A 20,850-nucleotide genomic window follows, 5' to 3' on the forward strand; every position below is an offset into this window, starting at 1 on the left:
ATTCTGCTATCCACCTCTGTTTTATGAGGGAGCTCATAAAATTCAAATTCACAGTTATAATTACTGTATCTTTCTCTCCATCTGATTTCCCCTTTTATTTCTCGCTTCACCTCCACAATAGTTTTGTTTTTGACCATACCTCCCTCCATCTTCCCTCCCTTCTATCAGTGCTCCTCCTTTTTATTCACCTTTTCCCTTACTTCTTCTTCCCTCCATTTTAACCTCCCCTACCTTTTCTTTTTCCTTTCCAGTTCTACTGCCTGATGGGCAAGTTAGATTTCGATACTTAACTTGGTAGATTGTTCCCTCCTTCAACAAAATCTGATGAGATTAAATCTCAAAGAGTGTTCATCTACTTTTCATCTTTCCTTCTACTATAATATGTTTTTGTGCCTCTTTCTGTAATGTAATTTACTTTTTTCTGTCTTCTCCTTTTCTCCTCTCCTGTTATAATCCCTTCATGCACTTACATCACATTTTTGTCATCATATCATTTAATGTATACAAACTCCCTCTATATATATCCTTTTTAAATGTCATAATAAATATGCAGTTCTCAAGACTAGCAAGTATCATCCTCCTTTATAGAAATGTAAAGAGTTTGTCCATATCAAAAGAAAACAGCTACTCAGCGCAGCAGCAGCCCTTCTTTCTCCACAGTGGTCAGCTACAACCCCCAATTCCCTAGCAACCATGTCGAAGGGACCCGCAGTTGGCATTCATCTTGGCACCACTTACTCCTGTGTGGGAGTCTTCCAACATGGGAAAGTGGAGATCATTGCTAATGACCAAGGAAACAGGACCACCCCCAGCTATGTCGCCTTCACCGACACAGAACGTTTAATTGGTGATGCTGCAAAGAATCAAGTTGCAATGAACCCCACCAACAGTTTTTGATGCCAAACGTCTGATTGGTTGCAGATTTGATGATGCAGTTGTACAGTCAGACATGAAGCACTGGGCTTTTACAGTGGTGAATGATGCAGGTAGGCCTAAGGTCCAAGTGGAGTACAAAGGGGAGACCAAAAGTTTCTATCCAGAGGAAGTGTCTTCTATGGTCTTGACCAAGATGAAAGAAATTGCTGAAGCTTACCTTGGGAAGACTGTCACAAATGCCATCGTCACAGTACCAGCCTATTTCAATGATTCCCAACATCAGGCCACTAAAGATGCTGGCACCATCGCTGGTCTCAACGTGCTCCAAATGATCAATGAGCCAACTGCTGCTGCTATTGCTTATGGCTTGGACAAAAAGGTTGGTGCCAAGAGAAATGTGTTGATCTTTGACCTTGGAGGCGGTACTTTTGATGTCTTCTTTCTTACCATTGAAGATGGCATCTTTGAGGTCAAGTCCACATCTGGGGACACCCACTTGGGTGGGGAGGACTTTGACAACTGAATGGTCAACCATTTCATTGCGGAGTTCAAGTGAAAGCACAAGAAGGACATCAGTGAGAACAAGAGAGCTGTTCGCCATCTTCACACCACTTGTGAACGTGCAAAATGCACCCTCTCTTCTAGTACCCAGGCCAGTATTGAGATTGATCCCCTCTATGAAGGTATCGACTTCTATACATCAATCACTTGAGCCCGTTTCGAACAGCTGAATGCTGATCTCTTCCGTGGCACGCTGGACCCTGTGGAAAAGGCCTTAAGAGATGCCAAGGTAGATAAATCACAGATTCATGTCCTCATTCTGGTGGGTGGTTCCACTCGAATTCCGAAAATCCAGAAGCTTTTGCAAGACTACTTCAATGGCAAGGAGCTCAACAAGAGTATCAATCCTGATGAGGCTGTTGCTTATGGTGCAGCTGTTCAGGCTGCCATTTTGTCTGGAGATAAATCTGAGAATGTGCAGGACTTGTTGCTGTTGGATGTCACTCCTCTTTCTCTTGGAATTGAAACTGCTGGAGGAGTTATGACGGTTCTGATCAAACATAATACCACCATCCTCACCAAGCAGACACAGACATTTACCACCTATTCGGACAACCAACCTGGTGTGCTTATTCAGGTTTATGAAGGTGAGAGGGCAATGACAAAGGATAACAACCTGCTTGGCAAATTTGAGCTCACAGGAATCCCCCCAGCACCCAGAGGTGTTCCTCAGATTGAAGTGACATTTGACATTGATGCAAATGGCATTCTCAATGTTTCTGCTGTGGATAAGAGCACAGGCAAGGAGAACAAGATCACCATCACCAATGATAAAGGACGTCTGAGCAAGGAAGACATTGAGCGTATGGTCCAGGAGGCTGAGAAATACAAGGCTGAGGATGAGAAGGAGAGAGACAAGGTGTCTTCCAAGAATTCTCTTGAATCTTATGCTTTCAACATGAAGGCTACAGTGGAGGATGAAAAACTGCAAGGCAAAATTGGTGATGAAGACAAACAGAAGATCCTTGACAAATGTAATGAAATAATCAACTGGCTGGATAAGAACCAGACTGCTGAGAAGGAAGAATTTGAGCATCAGCAGAAAGAGTTGGAGAAGGTCTGCAACCCCATCATTACCAAGCTGTACCAGAGTGCAGGGGGCATGCCAGGAGGCATGCCTGGTGGTTTCCCAGGGGGTGGAGCAGCCCCATCTGGAGGTGCTTCTTCTGGACCCACCATTGAAGAGGTGGACTAAACAACAGAAGAAAGAGCATTCCACACAGCTTTTCCAAAAATTGAAGGACTTAAAATTTGTAGCCAAGGAAGTGGCAGTTTAAAAGTAACATTTAAGCTACTGTATAAATCTGGGCATTCTGAATACTTGAATGTGTGCAGAGGGGAGAGAAGTGAACAACATTGCACTTTATCAGTACTGTAAACAAGTGGAAATGCAATTCTTGTCCTGGAGAATAAAAATTATTTAAAATTGGCACCATAAAAAAAAAAAGAAAGTATCCAGTTACCCACATTTGGGAAGCCATACCAGAATTTTGCATGAGAGATTTCACTACAGTTTAGTATGGGTTGGTGGGGGCAAAGAAGAAGGAACAGGGTTCCCAACTCCAGATGCCTGAAACTCAATTCAACACCTATTTCTACACTGCTCTAAGTTGTATGCAGATCATTCAGAATCTCCTAGAAAAGTAAGAAAACACCCCAAATGCCTAATTAACTTCTCTTTAACAGACCTAGCAAAAAGAGATGACACATAGGATATAAGCTCCTCTCATGTAGGGGCAAAGTGTAATCATGGGTAAATCACTTAACCTCTCTGTACTTCTGTTTTCTGATTTGTATAACAGAAAAACTAATTCTGATTATGTTGTCATGAAAATCAAATGAAATGATATATGTAAAACATTTTGCTAACCATTAAGAGAAATATGGATGCATATTAGCTTTTAAAATGTTAAGGATAACTTTGTTCTCTTTGTCTTTTATGATTGAGTTGTTTTGAGGGGTATTCTCTTCAAGGTTTTTGATTTTAAAAAGACTTATAGATATATAGATAACTGACACCCTCAAAGCCAGGCATAAACAGAAACAACCTCACTTTTCAACCATCCTTTCAACTGGAATATCACAAAGTCCTTCCTTTGAAATACAGAGGCAAAGGATAATACTGTGGTCCCCAACCAATTAAAAGAGTAGTAAGCACAAAATTATGAGGATGAAGTGAAGGAATATGGGGAAAGAAATACTAATCAGCAAGCAATATAAAGCAATAGATATTGGCAACTAAATAGAAGCAAATATTGTTCCCAAAACTGATCAGTGAAAATTGAGTTTATATGGGCATGGCAACAGTTAGCAGCAAACACTACATGACCAGACAGAAACATAGGTAATTCTATTTTTAGTCTTCACTGTTCATTGAAAACCAATATGACTCATACTCTTAGCCTTTAAAAATGTTGATAATATAACTCAGATGTAATGCCTGAAGAGTTTGCAAAATGATTCTCATCACTGGAGAAACTCTCAAGTGATTTTCCTTAAGTTCAGATGTGATCATGTCATTCTCCTACTCAGTAAACTCCAGCGGCTCCCTAGTGCCACTAGTATCAAATACAAAATGCTTTGTTTGCATTCAAAGTTCTTCATAACCTAACCACACCATACCTTTCTACTTATTACAACTTACTCTGACATGTTCTCTTTGATCCAGTGACACTGGCCTCCTGACTCTTTTACTTTGGAACAATGTCTTTCAGTTTTTGGTATGGGCATTTTTTCTAGCTCTTCCTTATTATGCCTGGAATGTTCTCCCTCTTCCATTTTGCCTGCTGACCTTCCTGCCTTTCTTTAAGTACCAAATGAAATCCAATACTTTATTGCAAGTTTTCCCCAACCCATTTTGATTCTACTGCCTGCCTTCTGATAATTATTTGCTATTTATTCTCTATGTAGCTTGCTTTGTTTATATTTCTTTGCATGTTGTCTTTCCCATTATATTGTAAGCTCCTTGAGGAAAAGGACTGTCTTTTACCTCTTTCATATGCCCAGTGCTTAGCAGAGTAGGATCTTAGTAGGATCTTAATAAATGTTGACTGATTGATTAGGGGGAAAGAATGCTGACTGAATATTGAATAACTGTAACAGAGCAGTTTTGGATGGCACCTTTGAAGAGGAGAAATATTTTTTCTTCATTTTTGCTTCAAGAGAGGACACAAGTTGTCCCAGACTATCCTCATGAGGAGAGCCATGGAGAGTTAAAAAGACTGTGGAAAATAGCAACACGTAGGGGAAAGTTGGTTCGCATAATGTCCCAGATATTTAGCTTTCCTCTCTACAGACTTTCAGGAAACTACATTTACCATAATCAAAGCTTCTCTCTTGATCAAGCTGAGCTATTTCATTCCTATTTAAAAAGCTCATTCATGCTCTATATTTTCTGGTGTGTACTAATCAATGTAATTTTTCTGATTTCTGTTTTCTACTTGAATAAGTGGCCTAACTCAATATTCACCATTTTTGTGCTCTTCTCTGCAACTACCTATTGGTAAGAAGGATTAAGGGCTACTGATATAAGCCTGGGCTTCACCTTCCCCTTTAAGGGATAGGAACAGCAGCATCTGTTTGAATCTAAAGAATTATGTCCTAAGACCAGCATCTTGGAGGCTGGGAAAAGGCAAAATAGATTAAATTTCAGTCCAGTATCCTTCTCTCTCAGAGGAAAAAAGTATAGCCAGTTTCATGGCCCCTTCCAATTTTTCCCCTCAAGGCAAGAATCAAAGTTTCCATTAAAATAACATGGGAACAAATCTAAAAATATCTATTCATGTCTTCCTGCAAGTCACTTTTAGACAATATGGATATATAAAGTTGTTTCTTACACATCGTGAGGGATTAGGGGTGCAGTGCTCCCCTCTCAAAAAAATCTGGAAAACTCAAGTAAAATTTTTGACCCTTTCTTTGTACCAGAGAAGTTTGGTTTTTTTCTTTTTCTTTTCTGAGCTGTTTACAGTACCTTATTGCAAAATTTTGTTTAAGTATGTGGTCATAGGCTGTTTGTCATCTATTGGCCTTCAAGTGGTGTCTGTGGTTTCCATCTCCCAAAAAATTCCCATTTAATTTCTTATGCTCACCTGTAATATATTGAAACTATGATGGAGAAAGTTACAATGTCAAAGGAATAACTGCTTCACTTACACAGGCAACACATACATACATACATACATGCACACACACACACACACACACACACATACACACATACCCTTCACTCAACAAGTTCTTTCCAGATGAGTTTCTGCCTCCAAAAATGAAGGATTTGACCAGCTAATCTCAGAGCACAATCCAGCTTTGTTTCCTTACCAGGAACTTAATAAAACACAGCCTAAAACCCTTCTACTTATCTGATTTCTTGAGATGGGAATTGTGCAGTTCTTTTGTCTTTATATATATTCTTTATTTGTATATGTATATTCTTTATGTATATATAATTGAGACTTTTTTTTCTATCCATGGTGCATGGAAATCATTGGAAGAAGGAGGATACAAACTTCTCTTTCTTCTAAATCAATGATTTTTACTCTGAAGACATTTTATTTTTTATTATTTTTTAAAAAATGATGAGCATTTCAGTAAAACTTTTTTGAAATCCTCTGTATTTTGTTTTATGAATTTAAAAACATCATTCTCAGGAGAGAACAATAGACTTCATGCTGACAACATGGTCCATGACATACACAAAAAAAGGTTAAGAACCCTTCTTAGCTGTTTCCTATTCTCTCTAAAATCTACCACCAAAATTTAGTTGCTCACTTATCCTGGAACTTTCCTCAAAACCTTTATCATCTCATCCTGGAATATCCTTCCACGACTAGGACCCCATTCTACCACTGGTTTTTAGTTCCTTTGTGGGGGCCTCCATTGTGGGGAAATTCAACAGTGACATAGTAGAACTCTCAATATGAGAAAGCTGACATAATGTGGACTTTTGCCGCAAGATTTGCCTTTGCAAAATATGGGGAGAAGTTTATCAATGGGCAGAAAATTAGAGAAGGCGGTGTGAAGTAAGCTTCTGCAGAGTCAATTTTCCTCACAGTATTGTGCAGGGTCATCAAGAAAAATGCTTCATCCTTCTCTGGAGCTAGTTTCAGAACTTTTCCAACTGCAATGGTCTTCCCTTCATCTCTTAAGGTAAAACGACCCATCTGAGGGAAATCTTTGTAAGTCTCAAAGCAGATGGTTCCTGCTGTCTTTAAACAGGCAATGCTACTTGATCTTACTTTTTTCTCCTGATTTTTTGTCTACCAAGCAGATTAAGGCTGTTATTTCGACTTCTTTGATACAGGTGTGGATGTGGAACACCTCATTATAACATGGGCAGATGATGGATTTGTGCTCGATAATCTCTATATGGGCATCAAACATGTATCCAGAATGACAAAGATTATTAGGATCACAAAGTATGAATCCTGAAAGAATTTCTTCTTCTTCTTCAATTCCCTTCAGTCCAATCTTGACGTTTTCACTTGGCTGCAGAACCCATTTCTACATCAACAGAAAGGATTCCAATAACTTCCACATTGTGCTTGTTTGGCATCATCACAAGCTGCTGTCCTTTACAAACAGAGCCTGATTCCAGCTTTCCCAGGACCACAGTGCCCGTGTCCTTGTTGAATGTTTTCTTTTTGCTTTAATTTGTATTTCAGCATACATACTGGCACATAGCAAACACTCAGCAAATGATTCCTCCCTGCCTAACTCTCTTGCACTAAGTATTTTAGACAATAGCTCAGGAAGTCTGAATAAATCCTTCAAACAACCTAGAAAGATCATGCTGGGTGGAGAGACAGAGGAAGAATATATTGCTATCCCAATTCTCTGGATGCATAGAGAGTGCTGACTCAAGTAGGAGGCACATTACCCAGGGAACGATAGTAAAAGAAGGAAAGCTGTGAGTGAAGTCACCAGGAGCCAACATGAAATTTGGGGAGAGACCAATTTGCAAAGGGAAATTGTTCCTTACATCTGCCAGATATGTAAAGTATGAGGCCTGGGCTGAGAATTAAAGGATAATAGAAGGTTCCCTAAGTGGACAATGTGGAATTATCTTTTCAAGCTGAGACTCAGACAGACTAAAAAGTTTGGCCATGTGAAACATTTATTGTTGTTTTTTAAGTAAGGACTAATACAATGTCTAAAAGAACAGACAATCGTAGATAAAATGGGAGAGATTGCTTTAGTTATCCACAAAATGTGGATAAAATGTTTGGCAGGTGATTCCTCGGGGAACAGGAAGAAGAGGGAGGAAGGATCTGAGGAGATCACTGCTTCCCATGGAAAACAGTTCTGTAATGGGACAGATTTTCTGGATTATAATAATTTCTTAGTTAGGCTAGCTAATAATCAATAAATTAATAGTGGTTTTTCTCAGTAAGCCTTAATATACTTTTGGAAAAGGGACATCCCTAACAGGTGAAAACCAACCCTGATTGGTGAACAATTAATGAGAGGGTAGGCTAAAAGTCTTCTGCTTCTCCTGCTACTAACATCTAGGTCATGAGACTCAGTACCTCCAGCATTATGGACAGAGGAATCCATCTGTGCCCAGACCCCTATAGTTGGTTTTCTCCCTCATGGCCCTAAATTCCAATGGAGGGGTACAAGTACATGGGCTTATTCCCTCAGGACAACAATTTGCCTAGATTAGATTCTGTTTACATTTCAAACAGAAGTAAGGTCTCCTAGTTGGGTGGGGTCCTGAACAAGATCAAGGAGCATGTAGCCCAAGAATTAGGGCAATTTCCTCTAGCACCTGTGCCCTTCAGAGACTGTGTGACTGACCTATAGGGTATGTTCCCTGAATGAATAAATAAAAAAACTGGAACCTAATTAATAATAGGTTATGAATATAATAGAAAATAATCATTTCTCTGAGGAACAAGCAGGTAAGAATCCTGTTCAGACTAGAGTAGACTCCATTGCAGAGGCTTATTTAAAGAAAAATATATGGATTTCTGGACCAGTCTACTATAAAGTCAGGAATGATCTTCTGGTAGTCATAAGAGAATATATGTGATAATATATGTGAAAGTATATTCAAAATGATATAATAATCTCTATAAATTTAATTTATCTTAAATATCCAGTTCAGCCACATTGTTGCCATCAGCCCTGCTGTCATTCATGCCAGCTGACTGCTTAATGAAGCAACTCCTATTATTAAGATTAATCAAAGCCAACTATCTCTCTTAGCCACTACTCTACTCTAGGTGTTATCTTCCTCATTAGAATATAAGTTCTTTAAGAACAGAGAATCTATCATTTTTGCATGTAATGTTCAACATTTAGGATAGTGTCTGGTACACAATAAAGATTGAATAACTACTTCTTGTTTCACCTGTTGATTCATTCATTCATGATACGCCTACTAGTTTTATGCTTGAACTCCTCTATGAAAATGAAAAAATAAATCCTTCAAGTTGGGAGAGAAGTAAAACTATATGAATACTTCCAGATAGAGTTTAACCCTTCAGACTTGTGCCATTGAAAAGTCCAGGTAGCAACTGAAAGAAAAATTAATCTAAAAGAGATAAAGGAAGGAAAGAATTTGAGTTAGATGTCATAAAGCAGAAGTAAAATGAATGAAGTAAGATAGTAGTAAAAGTCACAAGAGGGCCACAATACAAAGTCCAAGGGAAAAAAAAGAAAAGCAATGCATGGGTTAAAAAGTCTATACACAAATGATCTAAAATTAGACAAGAAACAAGAACAAAAAATAGATCTTAATTTAAAGTGGAGAATTTGACCTCATGTATAATTAAAATTTTATGGCACAAATCCCAATACTGGAATATAGATAAAGAACTACATTATTTAAAGAAAAAAAAAGGAGAGAAATGAAAGGATTGGCACATGGAGGGATAGTTATGCTCATTTTAGAAAAGCAAGGACCCAAAAGGAAGAATGGTTTCTAGCATCTAAGGAAGGACTAATAGAGAAAATGTTTTGTGTGAAAAGTGTACTGTGAATAATACAGCAAAAAGATAAAAGTAATAAGGAATTTAGGGAACTGATAAAAAATGATATAAATGCATCATATGGTATTCATGAGGGGACTTCATTAAGTAAAACATCTGTAAGCAGGTTCCATTTCCATCAAAAGAAATGATGTGGATAATATCACAACATCTTTCTGTAACTCAATATGTACCCACCATGTGCCAGGCACCAAGAATACAAAGACAACAGATGTGACAACAAATAAAAGTTTAACAAACGATCCCTTTCTTTTGACAAATAGTAAGTATAAACAATAACAATTATGCATGATATCAGCAACAATCACTTTTTCTGTGTAATTTTTCCTAAAACTTACAAGGGTATGCGTTTTGTGACTGGGATTATTTTGTTTCCGCAGGAGTGGGCCATTAAAAATTCTCCATGGAACATGAATTTGGGGAATTTTGTGGCAAATAAATTGAATTTTAAATTTAATTCAATGAACACTGGGACGTGTATGGTTTTTATCAAAATGAGTCATAGGATATAGGCATGAATAATCCCCCAGGAATTATACTAATAAGCTGGCAGTAGGTTCTGGAGCTTGAGCTATTCAGGGACTTGGGACACATGACACAGAAGGGCTATATGAAAACTATAGAGAACTCCAGTTCTATCATCCTCAGAGGATGCCCAAAAAGTAGAGATCTTGCATCCCTAAAGGAAAATAAAATGATGCAAGCATCTGGAAAATATTTCAACATGAGAAGAATTGATAGGCTTCTAAGAAATTTGAATATTTCCTTTAAATGCTACAACCAAAGTAAAAAACGATATTAATTATACCAAAGAACACAGTAAGACTTTGTGCCCCCCGTATACTTGTAGTGAGTCTAGGAAATGGTCCAGTCACACTGGGACAAGGAAGTAGAAGAAGGGTCAGGAGAATTTTATATTACCTCTTCATGTAACAATTGGGTATATGAATCTCCTCTACTTTTGAAAATTACTCCACCTCCACATAATCATATTGCATAATGTATGGAGCTCTCACGGTCTGACCTTTAAGCAATGGATTAAAGAAATAAATGGATTACAAGGTATGAACTTCCATTTTTCTCTTGTGAAAATATATATGCATCAGAATCTTTATGACTAAGATTACTTTTTATAATCCATACTCTACCATTTATCTGAAATGACCAGTACTATGAAAGACTATATGTGTAAATATAGAGAGTATTTCTGACAACTTATATTGTGACTCTAAATAAGGTCTCAAGTAGGAAAATAAGGAGAAAGTGTAAAAGAAATTGAAGAGAAGATGAAGAGAATTGCTTTAGTTTTCTCCCAAATTCCAATTTATTCTCTCCTAAATTTTGGCACCTTCTCTTCTCTACCTTTTAATAGTACAAATGCCTTATGCTATTACATAGCTACCTGATCATACTTCAGAGTTGGCTCTCCACCCCCCAGTTACCACCTTCCCCACTTAGGATTAACTTTATTCATGTTGTCTCCAGTGTCAACGTTCAGGGGCAGCTAGGTGGTGCAGTGGATAGAGCACCAGTGCAGGAGTCAGGATGATCTGAGTTCAAATCTCACCTCAGACACTTGACACTCACTAGCTGTGTGACCTTGGGCAAGTCACTTAACCCCAAATTGTCTCATCCTGGGTCATTTTCAGTCATCCTGATGAATATCTTGTCACTGGATTCAGGTGGCTCTGGAGGAGAAGTGAGGTTGGTGACCTGCATAGCCCTCCCTCACTCAAAACAAAGTCAAGTGCAAGTCATGTCATCATTTCTCTGATGGCATGGTCTTCTTTGACAATGAAGGATGAACACACACACATTTTCCAAGTTAAACCCTTTCTCAATTCCTTCAAAACATTCATTCCGGTATCTGATCTCAACCAAGTGCAAAAAATGAAAAATATAGCAGTGTCATCAAACTTAACTATCTTTAAAGAGATAGCAAAAGTTTAGGTAGTATAAAAAATGTAATCATTTCAGGAAGTTTGGAATTATATGATGGCACACTATAACTTTTCCAACTCCCCATAAAGCTTTTGACTGAAAAATCACTTAAAGGTTCACTCCAATAAATCAGCAAGCATTTATCAAGTTCTTATTTTAGGTCAATCATTGTTCTAGAGACAGACAAAAATCAAAACAATCCCTGCCTTCAAAGATGTTCTACACTATTTTAGGAAAGCAGGATATACATACAGAAATACAGAAAAAATGAATATGAAATAGGTACAAGGGAATTTCAGAGGAAATGGCAAGGAGTGAGTTAAATTAGGAAAGAGTTTATTGAGCATTTTGTTGCAGGAATTGTTATGTTTTGGCAGGGGTGGGCAATTACTTCATAATTCTCCATGGAACATAAATTTGGTTTAAATTGAATCTAATGGATACTAGGATACTTATATTTTTATCAAAATGAGTCAAAGGTCTAATATGATTAAATCCTAAAGTGTCCCAAAACCCCACAGGTTACTAATAAGGTGACAGTAGGTTCTGAATGGGGGACTTTAGATAAGACATGAAGAATTGGGAATTCTAGGGCACCAATATGAGGGGGAAATGCATGAAGAACAGTAATTCAGTGTCACAGAGATGGGAAATGACATGCCACATTTGGAACTGGACTGTGGGGGCCTAGAGAAGAGTGATGTGCAAGGTAAATAAGAAGGGAATTGAGACCTGATTCACCTAAGATTACCAAACAGAGCAGTGCATATTCAATCCTGAAATGCTGTGGAATTCCTGAGGTTTAGGGAGTCGTATCATCCTCAGATTTTGCTTTAGAAAAACCAGCTGTGTGAAGAATGAATTGTAATAGGGGCAGACCTGAAATTAGGACCCCAATTAAGAGGTTATTGGAAGAGTCTAGTGATGGGTAATCAGAGACTAACTAGGGTCATCACTGACTAAATAGCAGGAACAGAGACAATACAGATGATATATAAAGGTGTGGAGATAAAAACCACAAGATGTGGAAACTTATTGGATGTCTGCATAGGTGAGAGTGAGGTAACAAGAATGTCAGTTAAGTTCTGAATCTGGGTGATATAAAGAATGAATGCCACCTTGATAGAAATAAGAAATTTTAGAAGCAGAGGGCTCTCTTGGGATAAGGGATGCAGGAGGGGAAAGTAGGAGAGATAATGATTTCTGTTTTGAACATGTTTAGTTTAAGCTATCTATAGGACGTCTACTTACAAATTTCCAAAAGGCAGTTGATGATTAAGTGCTGGTGCTCAGGAAAGAAACTAGGTCAGAAATACAGATGTAGAGAAGATTAATAAATTCATGTTAAATGATAAGATTAAAAAGAGATAGGATACAGAGAGCATAAAAGAGAGCCTCAAACAAAATCTTAGCATTTACCCACAGTTAGAAAATATGGGAGGATCACCTAGCAAGAAAAAATATGGGTGACTCATAAGACAGATAGAAAGAGAGCCGAGAGAAGGCATAGTCAGAAAAATGAAGAGAAGAAAAACTAGGAGAAGAAAGCATTTAATGGTTTCAGATATTGCACAGGGGTAAAGAAGAATGAGGATTAAGGAAATGTCATCAGATGTGTCAATAAATCATTAGTGAGTTGGGAAGCAATAGTTTAAGGTGACTATTGAGGTCATAAAGGAGATAATAGAGGGTTTAGAAAATCTTAGTATGCAAGCAGTGGAGTCCAAAGTGTATACAGAATTTTTCTAGGAATTAATCTGAGAATGGCAAGACAGCTTGTTGAGGATTGTCAAATATGATGAGAATTTTTTAAGGCTGGGGAAATTTTAGATATTTTAGGAAGCAGTGAAGGAATGAGTAGATAGAGAAAAATTAAAGGATGAGAAGAAAATGGGGTCATTTTAGTCAGGAGGGGAAATGTTCAAGAGAGTGCATAGTTTCACCTTTGTCAGAAGAAGGGCTTCCTGACATCTTCACCTTCATCAGAGAAGAGGAAAGAAGGAAAGAATGGAGGATACTGTTAAGGAGCTACGAATCAAAGTGGAAAACAAGAATCATCTTGCCACTTTTCCTAAATGAAGGATTAAATGAAGATCACTTATTTTATAGTATGGAAAGGAGAAAAGTTTGGGAGAAGAGATGGTGAAAAAATGTGATCAAAAATCAATTTGAGATGAAAAAAGATTTGTCTTCCTGAAGTGAGGAACAGATAACTAAAGTTGAGGTCAGATAACTAAAATTGGTAGTAGAACCAGTTAGAAGAACTTTTAACTTTCATCAGTTCCATTCCACAGCACCTAGGAAGAATTAAAGGATGCAAATGGTAGGAATAATCAAGGTTGGTTTTGTTAGTTGTGATCTGCAATTATCCAAGGGAAAAATGATTTAGAAGTAGAGGAAATTGGTTAAATATAAGGGTCCAATTAGGAAGGTAAGAAAGTTAGGTCAGAATAGAGGTGAATGCAAAGGAAAATACTAAAGGATATAAGGGTTGGTGGTATCAGGGAAGATAAAGAATAGGTTTATGAAGAATGCCTACAAAACTTAGGCATTTTAGTAAGAATACTAGAATTTCAATTAAAAGTAAATGACTTAAAATCAATGGTTAGATTTTGAAAGGCTTAAAGGTTTAGAAAATAGAAAATCCCTCTTCCTGTCCATCCCTGCTTCTCTTTATTTCCTAGAAATATACATGGAATATCTCCTTCAACAACCTAAATTTTTCTGCATGAAGAAATCCAAGCCACTGTTTAAGCAAATTTGTGCTTTTTTACACAAACAGCCCATATTACTTCTTAAAATAAAAGAAAGACACATATGTATGTGTGTATATCATGAAGCCATGCCTGATCCCCCTTGTCAGAACTAAACTCTCAATCTCACATCTCCCTGAATTCTGTTATGCTCTTGTGAATTTATTTCATTTCAATTCATAAAATTTCTTTGGATATCTTTCTTGGCCCCTGAGAGACTAGAAGTGCCTTAAGGTCTAGGACTGGGCATTGTTCATCTTTTTGACTACACAGGTCTAGAAGAAAGGTTTGTACACAGAAGATCAGTGGAAAAAACTTTTGAAAAATATTATTAGAACACATTTATCAGTAATTCCTTTTGTTTGTGTAATAAAGCACAAGTTTGTTTCTGAATATACTTCATTAGAGCAAAGTTCCTTAGGATGAGCCTTTTGATGTAATTCATGAGTGTAGAGGGATCATTAGCAATAACAACAGTAGCTAACATTTATATAGCTGCTTACTTTGTGCCAGACACTGTGTTAAGAACTTCATCATTCTTATCTCAATTAACCTTCACAACAGCTCTGAGAGGTAGGTGTTATTATAATTCTTGTTTCACAGATGAGGAAATTGAAGCAAGCATAAGTCACATGATTTGTCCAGGGTCCCCCACCTAGTAAGAATCTGAAGCCAGATTTAAACTCAGGTCTTCTAGAGTCTAGGTCTGTAAGTCTATCTACTACATCACTAAGCTTTCTCTAAATAGATGAGTATTTTAACTTAGGTAAGATGACTCAGAATTCAGAGGGGTAGTTATTTTAACAAAGATAATAGGACACCACAGACAGAGGTGGTTTGAGAGTTAGTGCTCCAAAAATGGCAATGCAAGATGGTTGTTCTGAGTTACTGGTCTTCAACTAAGGGAGAGCATAAAATTAAATGGCCAAGGTTGGTATCAAAATCATTGTCTTTCTTTGGGGCTATGGATATGACAATGTCTTGGTTGGGTTAGTCATTGTGGGAAGTGGACATCAACTAAAGTTTTTAGACATTCTACATCACTATTATTCTTGATAGGATGGGAAGAAAGCCATCTGTTCATGAAAAGAAAGTCCAGGTTTGCCTCAGTACAGGAACCTGGAGGAGCTCTCAAGTCGACCTTGGAATCAGAAGTCCATGTTAGCATTCAAGTTCTAATATTTTTGTATGATCCCTGGAAATGCACAAAACTTTTCTGTGTGCTAAGTATCTCATGATGAAAATGGTGATAATACTATTTTTAAAAATCTACTTCACAAGGCTATAAAAATAGTTGTTATATTCCTTAAAAATCATATAATTTAGAGAGGTAATACTATTATCATCATATTTTTAAAGGTAAAGATACTGTTCCTAGAAACACAGATCCTTTGGAATGCAAAAGAGCCATTAAAAATCAGTTAGTCAAGAAGTTCTTGACCTGTTTTGTATCTTGGGCCCCTTCTGGTAAAGTCAATGAAGCCATCTTCAGCATAAGATCTTTAAATGCATGAAATAAAATAGATTCTAAAAGAAACCATCTATCTTCAAGTGTAGTTAGTAAAAGTTGTTTTTTGAAATCTAAACTAATGGACCTAAGGTTAATATATTTGGTATAGTTTCATCTTGTGTCTGTCCTTCAGTTTTGAAGAGGACCATGACATCAGAGAAATGACATGACTTGCACTTGACTTTGTTTTGAGTGAAGGAGGGCTGTGCAAGGTTACCAGCCTCACTTTCTCATCCTGAGCCATCTGGATTCAGTGACCAGATGGATGACTGGAGACGGCCCAGGATGTAGTAGGAGACCTTATCCTTTTACGCTAAGGCCTTTTCAGGTACTCACTTAAAGTGAGATAATGCTTGTTCAGTGAATAGGCCTCTTTAAAAAGTTGTCAGGGGTATGGCCTCTTTAATAGAAAAGAAATAATAAATAGAGAAATCATGCCGGGAGGGGTAGGAGTTTCAGGGTTGTTGTTTGGAAGAGAAACTGTTACTATTGACATTTACTCTAAGCCAGGAGGGTACAAAACAGGCATTGAGTTTCACCTACTCATTTAGCAAATGCCCAAACCAAAAGTAGACAAAGGGATTCTGATTTACATAAGGTCACAATGCAGGTCTAAACCAAGATGTCATAATACTCAGTACACTGAGTGTTTTCATCATTTGATAGCAGCTTCTTTTCTCTGTGCAGACAGTCAAGAGAACTCCCAGAGCATGGCCAACCTCACCATGGTGACAGAATTTCTTCTCATGGACTTTTCCAATATTGGGGAGTTTCAGGTCTTACATGCTATGCTCTTCTTGCTGATCTACCTGGTGGCTTTAATGGGGAACTTGCTCATCTTCACCCTCATCTCTCTTGATGAACATCTCCATGCTCCCATGTACTTTTTCCTGAAGAATTTGTCCTTTTTAGATTTTTGCCTAATTTCTACCACAGTCCCTAAATCCATCGCAAATTCCCTGAGCCACAGCCATTTCATCTCTCTGAGGGAATGTATATTACAGCTTTTTTTAGTTATTTTCTTTGCGTCCTCAGAGCTTTTCCTCTTAACAGTGATGTCCTATGACCGTTATGTGGCTATCTGCCAGCCCCTGAAGTATGAAGTCATCATGAACAAAGGGGCTTGTGTAAAGATAGCAGCTGCTTCTTGGCTCACTGGAGGTTTGTTTGGGGTTCTGTACACAGTTAGTACATTCATTTTGCCTTTCTGTAGTTCCAATGAGATACATCAGTTCTTCTGTGATGTCCCTTCCTTACTCAGAATCTCTTGCTCTGATACACATATTGCACTTGATGTCACTATAGCTATTGGGTTCAGTTTAGGGATTCTCTGCTGCATTTCCATTACTGTCTCTTATGGTCCCATTTTTTTAACTGTGCTGAAGATTCCAAATGCAGAGGGACGGTCAAAAGCCTTTTCCACTTGCCTGCCCCACCTCTTTGTGCTCATGCTTTTTATTACAACTGCAGCCATGTCTTATCTAAGCCCATCTTTCAACTCTGACTCAGTTGTGGATCTATTGTTGTCTGCGTTCTATATAGTGGTGCCCCCAACCCTGAACCCTGTAATCTATTGTCTGAGGAACAAGGATGTGAAGACTTCCCTAAAGAAGCTCATAGCCTGAAAACACGCTTCAAAGGGTCTTACCTCAAAGGTTTTTCCATAATGATACACACACTTTTTTACTGTTGATGTTCTTTTTACTGTAATTTTAATTTATGGAAACACAGGCATTTACTAACATAGTAGAGCAGAAAAAATGATGATTACACATGAAACTGCAAATTGATTATGTTCAACTTGTTATTCCTTTTAAATATATAGTTATCATATATATTTCTTTTTCTTTCCTAATTTTTCTTGCCCCTACCATCCTGGAGATGGCTACTATTAGACATAAATATGTATGTGTGTATGTATATCTATAAGGAGTTATATATACACACATACATATATATATATATGTAAAATCATTCTACACATATTTCTATTTATCATTTCTTTGTCTGAATGCAGATAGTCCTTTGTGGTTAATTTGGGTATTTATAATAATCAAAATTACTTACTCAAAGTTATTCTAAAAACAATATATACAATAGTCTCTTGGTTCTGCTCATTTTTCCCTTCATTATTTCATACAAGACTATCCATCTTTTTCTGAAATCATTTCTTATGGCACAGTAATAGTGCATCATGATCATATACCACACCTTGTTCAGTCATTGCCCAATTGACAGAGCATTTCTGCAATTTCCAGTTTTTTGCTCCCACAAAGAGAGCTGCCGTAAATATTTTAGAACATATAGGTTCTTTTTCTTGCTCCTTAATCATCTGTGAAAATAGATGTAATAGTGGTATTGCTAGGTCAAAGGTATAGACAGTTTAATAACTCTTTAGGCATAATTCCAATTTGCTCTACAAAATGGTTGGATCAGTTCACAGTTCCACCAACAATGAATTGGTGTCTCAATTTTTCAAGATTCCCTTCAACATTTGTCACTTTCCCCTTCAATTGGTTTAGCCAATCTGATAGAAGTAAATTGATATCTCAAGTCTGTTTTAATTTGCATTTCTTCAATCAGTAATGATTTACAGCTTTTTTGTATGACTATAAATTGCTTTATTTCTTCATTGGAAAATTACCTGTGGATATCCTTTAACTATTTATCAATTGAGGAGTGACTCACATTCTGATAGATTTGACAAAATTCTTTATATGAGATGAAACCTTTATCTGAGAAACTAAAATTTTTTTCCCAATTTTCTGCTTTCCTTCTGATCTTGGTGACATATGCTTTATTTGTACAAAGATGATTTCATTTAATGCAATCAAAATTATCTATTTTTCACCTCACTCTGATCTCTATTTTTTGTTTATTCATAAATTGTTCATCTATCCATAAGTCTGATAAGTCATATGTTCCATGTTCTTCAAAGTTTCTTCTAACATCTCTATATCTATGTCATGTAACCATTTTGACCTTATCTTGGCAAATGGTGTAAGATAATGGTCTATGCCCAGTTTCTGTCATACTGCTTTCCAGTTTATTCAACAATTTTTACCAAACAATGAATTTTTATCCCAAAAACGTGTCTTTACAGTTGTCAAATGCAAGATTACTATACTCATTTGCAGCTATAAATTGTTTGTCTATTCTGTTCCACTGATCTACCTTTCAATTTCTTAGTCAATACCAAAGTTTTGATAACCACATTATAATATAGTTTAAGATCTGATACTGCTAAACCCCCTTCCTTTACATTTTTATTAGTTCCTTTGATGTTCTTAATTTTTTGTTCTTCTAAATGAATTTTGTTATTTTTTTCTAATTCAGTAAAATATTTTTGGTAATTTAATTGGGACAACATTGAATGTGCAAATTAGTTCAGATAAAATCGTCATTTTTATTATATTGGTCCCACCTAATCATGAACAATTAACATTTCTCTAATTATACAAATCTGATTTTATTTGCAAAATAATTATGATTTTGTTTATATAGCTCCTGGGTTTCTTTCAGCAGGTGTATTCCTAGGTATTTTATACATATTCCATCCATACACACATGATTTGGGAAGAAAGACAAAAAAGGAAGGAAAGAAGCAAGGAAAGAAAAAGAAAAAAGAAAGCAAGAAAGATCAGTAGTTCCTGTTATATGCTTACTGATTTGAACTCTTTTCTTATGTCTTTACCTAAGTCAAGGTCACTGATTATAAAATGTCTCTTAGATTGCCTATAGATTGTTAGCAAATTAATTTCAAAGTATATATGCTAACATAAGTAACCCAAATTGTACCAAAATTGTACATTTCTATAGGTCTTTATATCTTTGGAGGGGCTTTGACAACTTAATATCTCATTCCTATACTAACCATTAAAAATTATTATTTTACTATTGAGGAAGTCAAGCACACACAGCAAGAGTCGTGACTGGAGAATTTGTTTTCTGTTTCAAAGTCAATTTTTTCCCCAGTAAATCTTATCATGAAGACAAATGTTAAGTAAAAAACTCTGGATGGGTTTTTGTTTCTTTGGCCCAGATTAGAGGTAATTCCCAATAAGGAATCTCTCTCAATGTAGTCTTATAAAATTAATTTGGGAGGTGAGAATTTAAGTGACTTGCCTAGGGATCACACATTTAGCATCTATTAAAAACAAGATTTTAATCAATATCTTCCTGATATCAAAACCAGCTCTGCCTCACAGCTCTGCCTCACAGCTCTGCCTCAAAAGTAAACTTAATGTGAGGATCTTCAAGTAAAATACATCATGAGAAGCAATGTTATTTTCATAAGGTAGCAAACTACTGCTTGTACTTCAACATTTAAAACAGAATTAGAAAGCCAGACACAATTAGAGATGTCAAACCTTTTTTAATCCAGTCTCTATCTTAATCATATTTCTATCGCAAATATCCACAACAAGTAGCATACACATACACACACAAGCATGCATGCACGCACACACACATGTATGTACAGACACATAATTTTACTTATGTTTCTAGATAACAGGGTCTATTTCCTGAGACATGAATGTTCCTGAAATCAAAGAATAAATCCTGATTGATCACCTTGTTCTAAGAAATTATGTTCAATATGATTAGACACAAAGCCAGGAGGATCCACTCTGTGGTTTTTAAGAGCAGTAAGCAAAAAGCCTTCACCTCCCTTAGAAGCCCTTCTCTTTTGGAACACTTTGGCAGATTTTACTTTTCCTTGAATTTCCTGCAAAGTTGAGGGAGCTAATTAATGGAGATATCTTTCTCCTCATCCCAGGCCTAGAAGATAGAAGAAAACTGGTGTGGATTCATGTTCTCAGTTTTCTTCTGTCTTACTCTTTTTATCATGAGCACAAACTACTGACCAGCAATTCTGAGCAAAGGATACTTTCAGCCTAGGGGACAATCTTGAGTGTCAGTCAGTTAGAGCGAGGAGAGCTCCTTAAAGCAGAAGATGACCATTTGGTTCTTTCTTAAGTTAAGAGAGCCTTGACTGGTTTGATGATATTGACCTCAAAAGTTGTTCATATCCAAGGTTAACATGAAATATCTCTTCCACATTTACACAAAGGGACTTTTCCTTTGGGAAAAGAACATAATGAGTCTAATTAATTTGAGATGTTTAAGGGAGATGTTTATGGGTTGTATTTTTCTTTGTAAGCATGTTTGAGCTCCTCTCTGTATTAAACATTTTATGTGGTAAAGAAAATAAAAG

General features: G+C 36.8%; 2 protein-coding genes across 2 annotated transcripts; both read left to right on the forward strand.

Annotated features, from left to right (window-relative positions):
* The first annotated feature begins 949 nt into the window (after positions 1-949).
* Positions 950-2,867, forward strand: LOC140522844 (heat shock cognate 71 kDa protein-like). Its single transcript, XM_072638068.1, has 2 exons — positions 950-1,376; positions 1,590-2,867. The coding sequence occupies exons 1-2, from the start codon at positions 950-952 to the stop codon at positions 2,630-2,632; spliced, it is 1,470 nt and encodes a 489-aa protein (XP_072494169.1). The 3' UTR covers positions 2,633-2,867.
* A 13,475-nt stretch (positions 2,868-16,342) lies between these two features.
* LOC140523715 (olfactory receptor 14A2-like) lies at positions 16,343-17,257 on the forward strand. The gene has a single exon (XM_072638436.1). The coding sequence runs from the start codon at positions 16,343-16,345 to the stop codon at positions 17,255-17,257; it is 915 nt and encodes a 304-aa protein (XP_072494537.1).
* Positions 17,258-20,850: the final 3,593 nt, after the last annotated feature.

The sequence above is a fragment of the Notamacropus eugenii genome, chromosome 2 (assembly GCF_028372415.1).
Source record: "Notamacropus eugenii isolate mMacEug1 chromosome 2, mMacEug1.pri_v2, whole genome shotgun sequence".
NCBI classification, from domain to species: Eukaryota; Metazoa; Chordata; class Mammalia; order Diprotodontia; family Macropodidae; genus Notamacropus; species Notamacropus eugenii.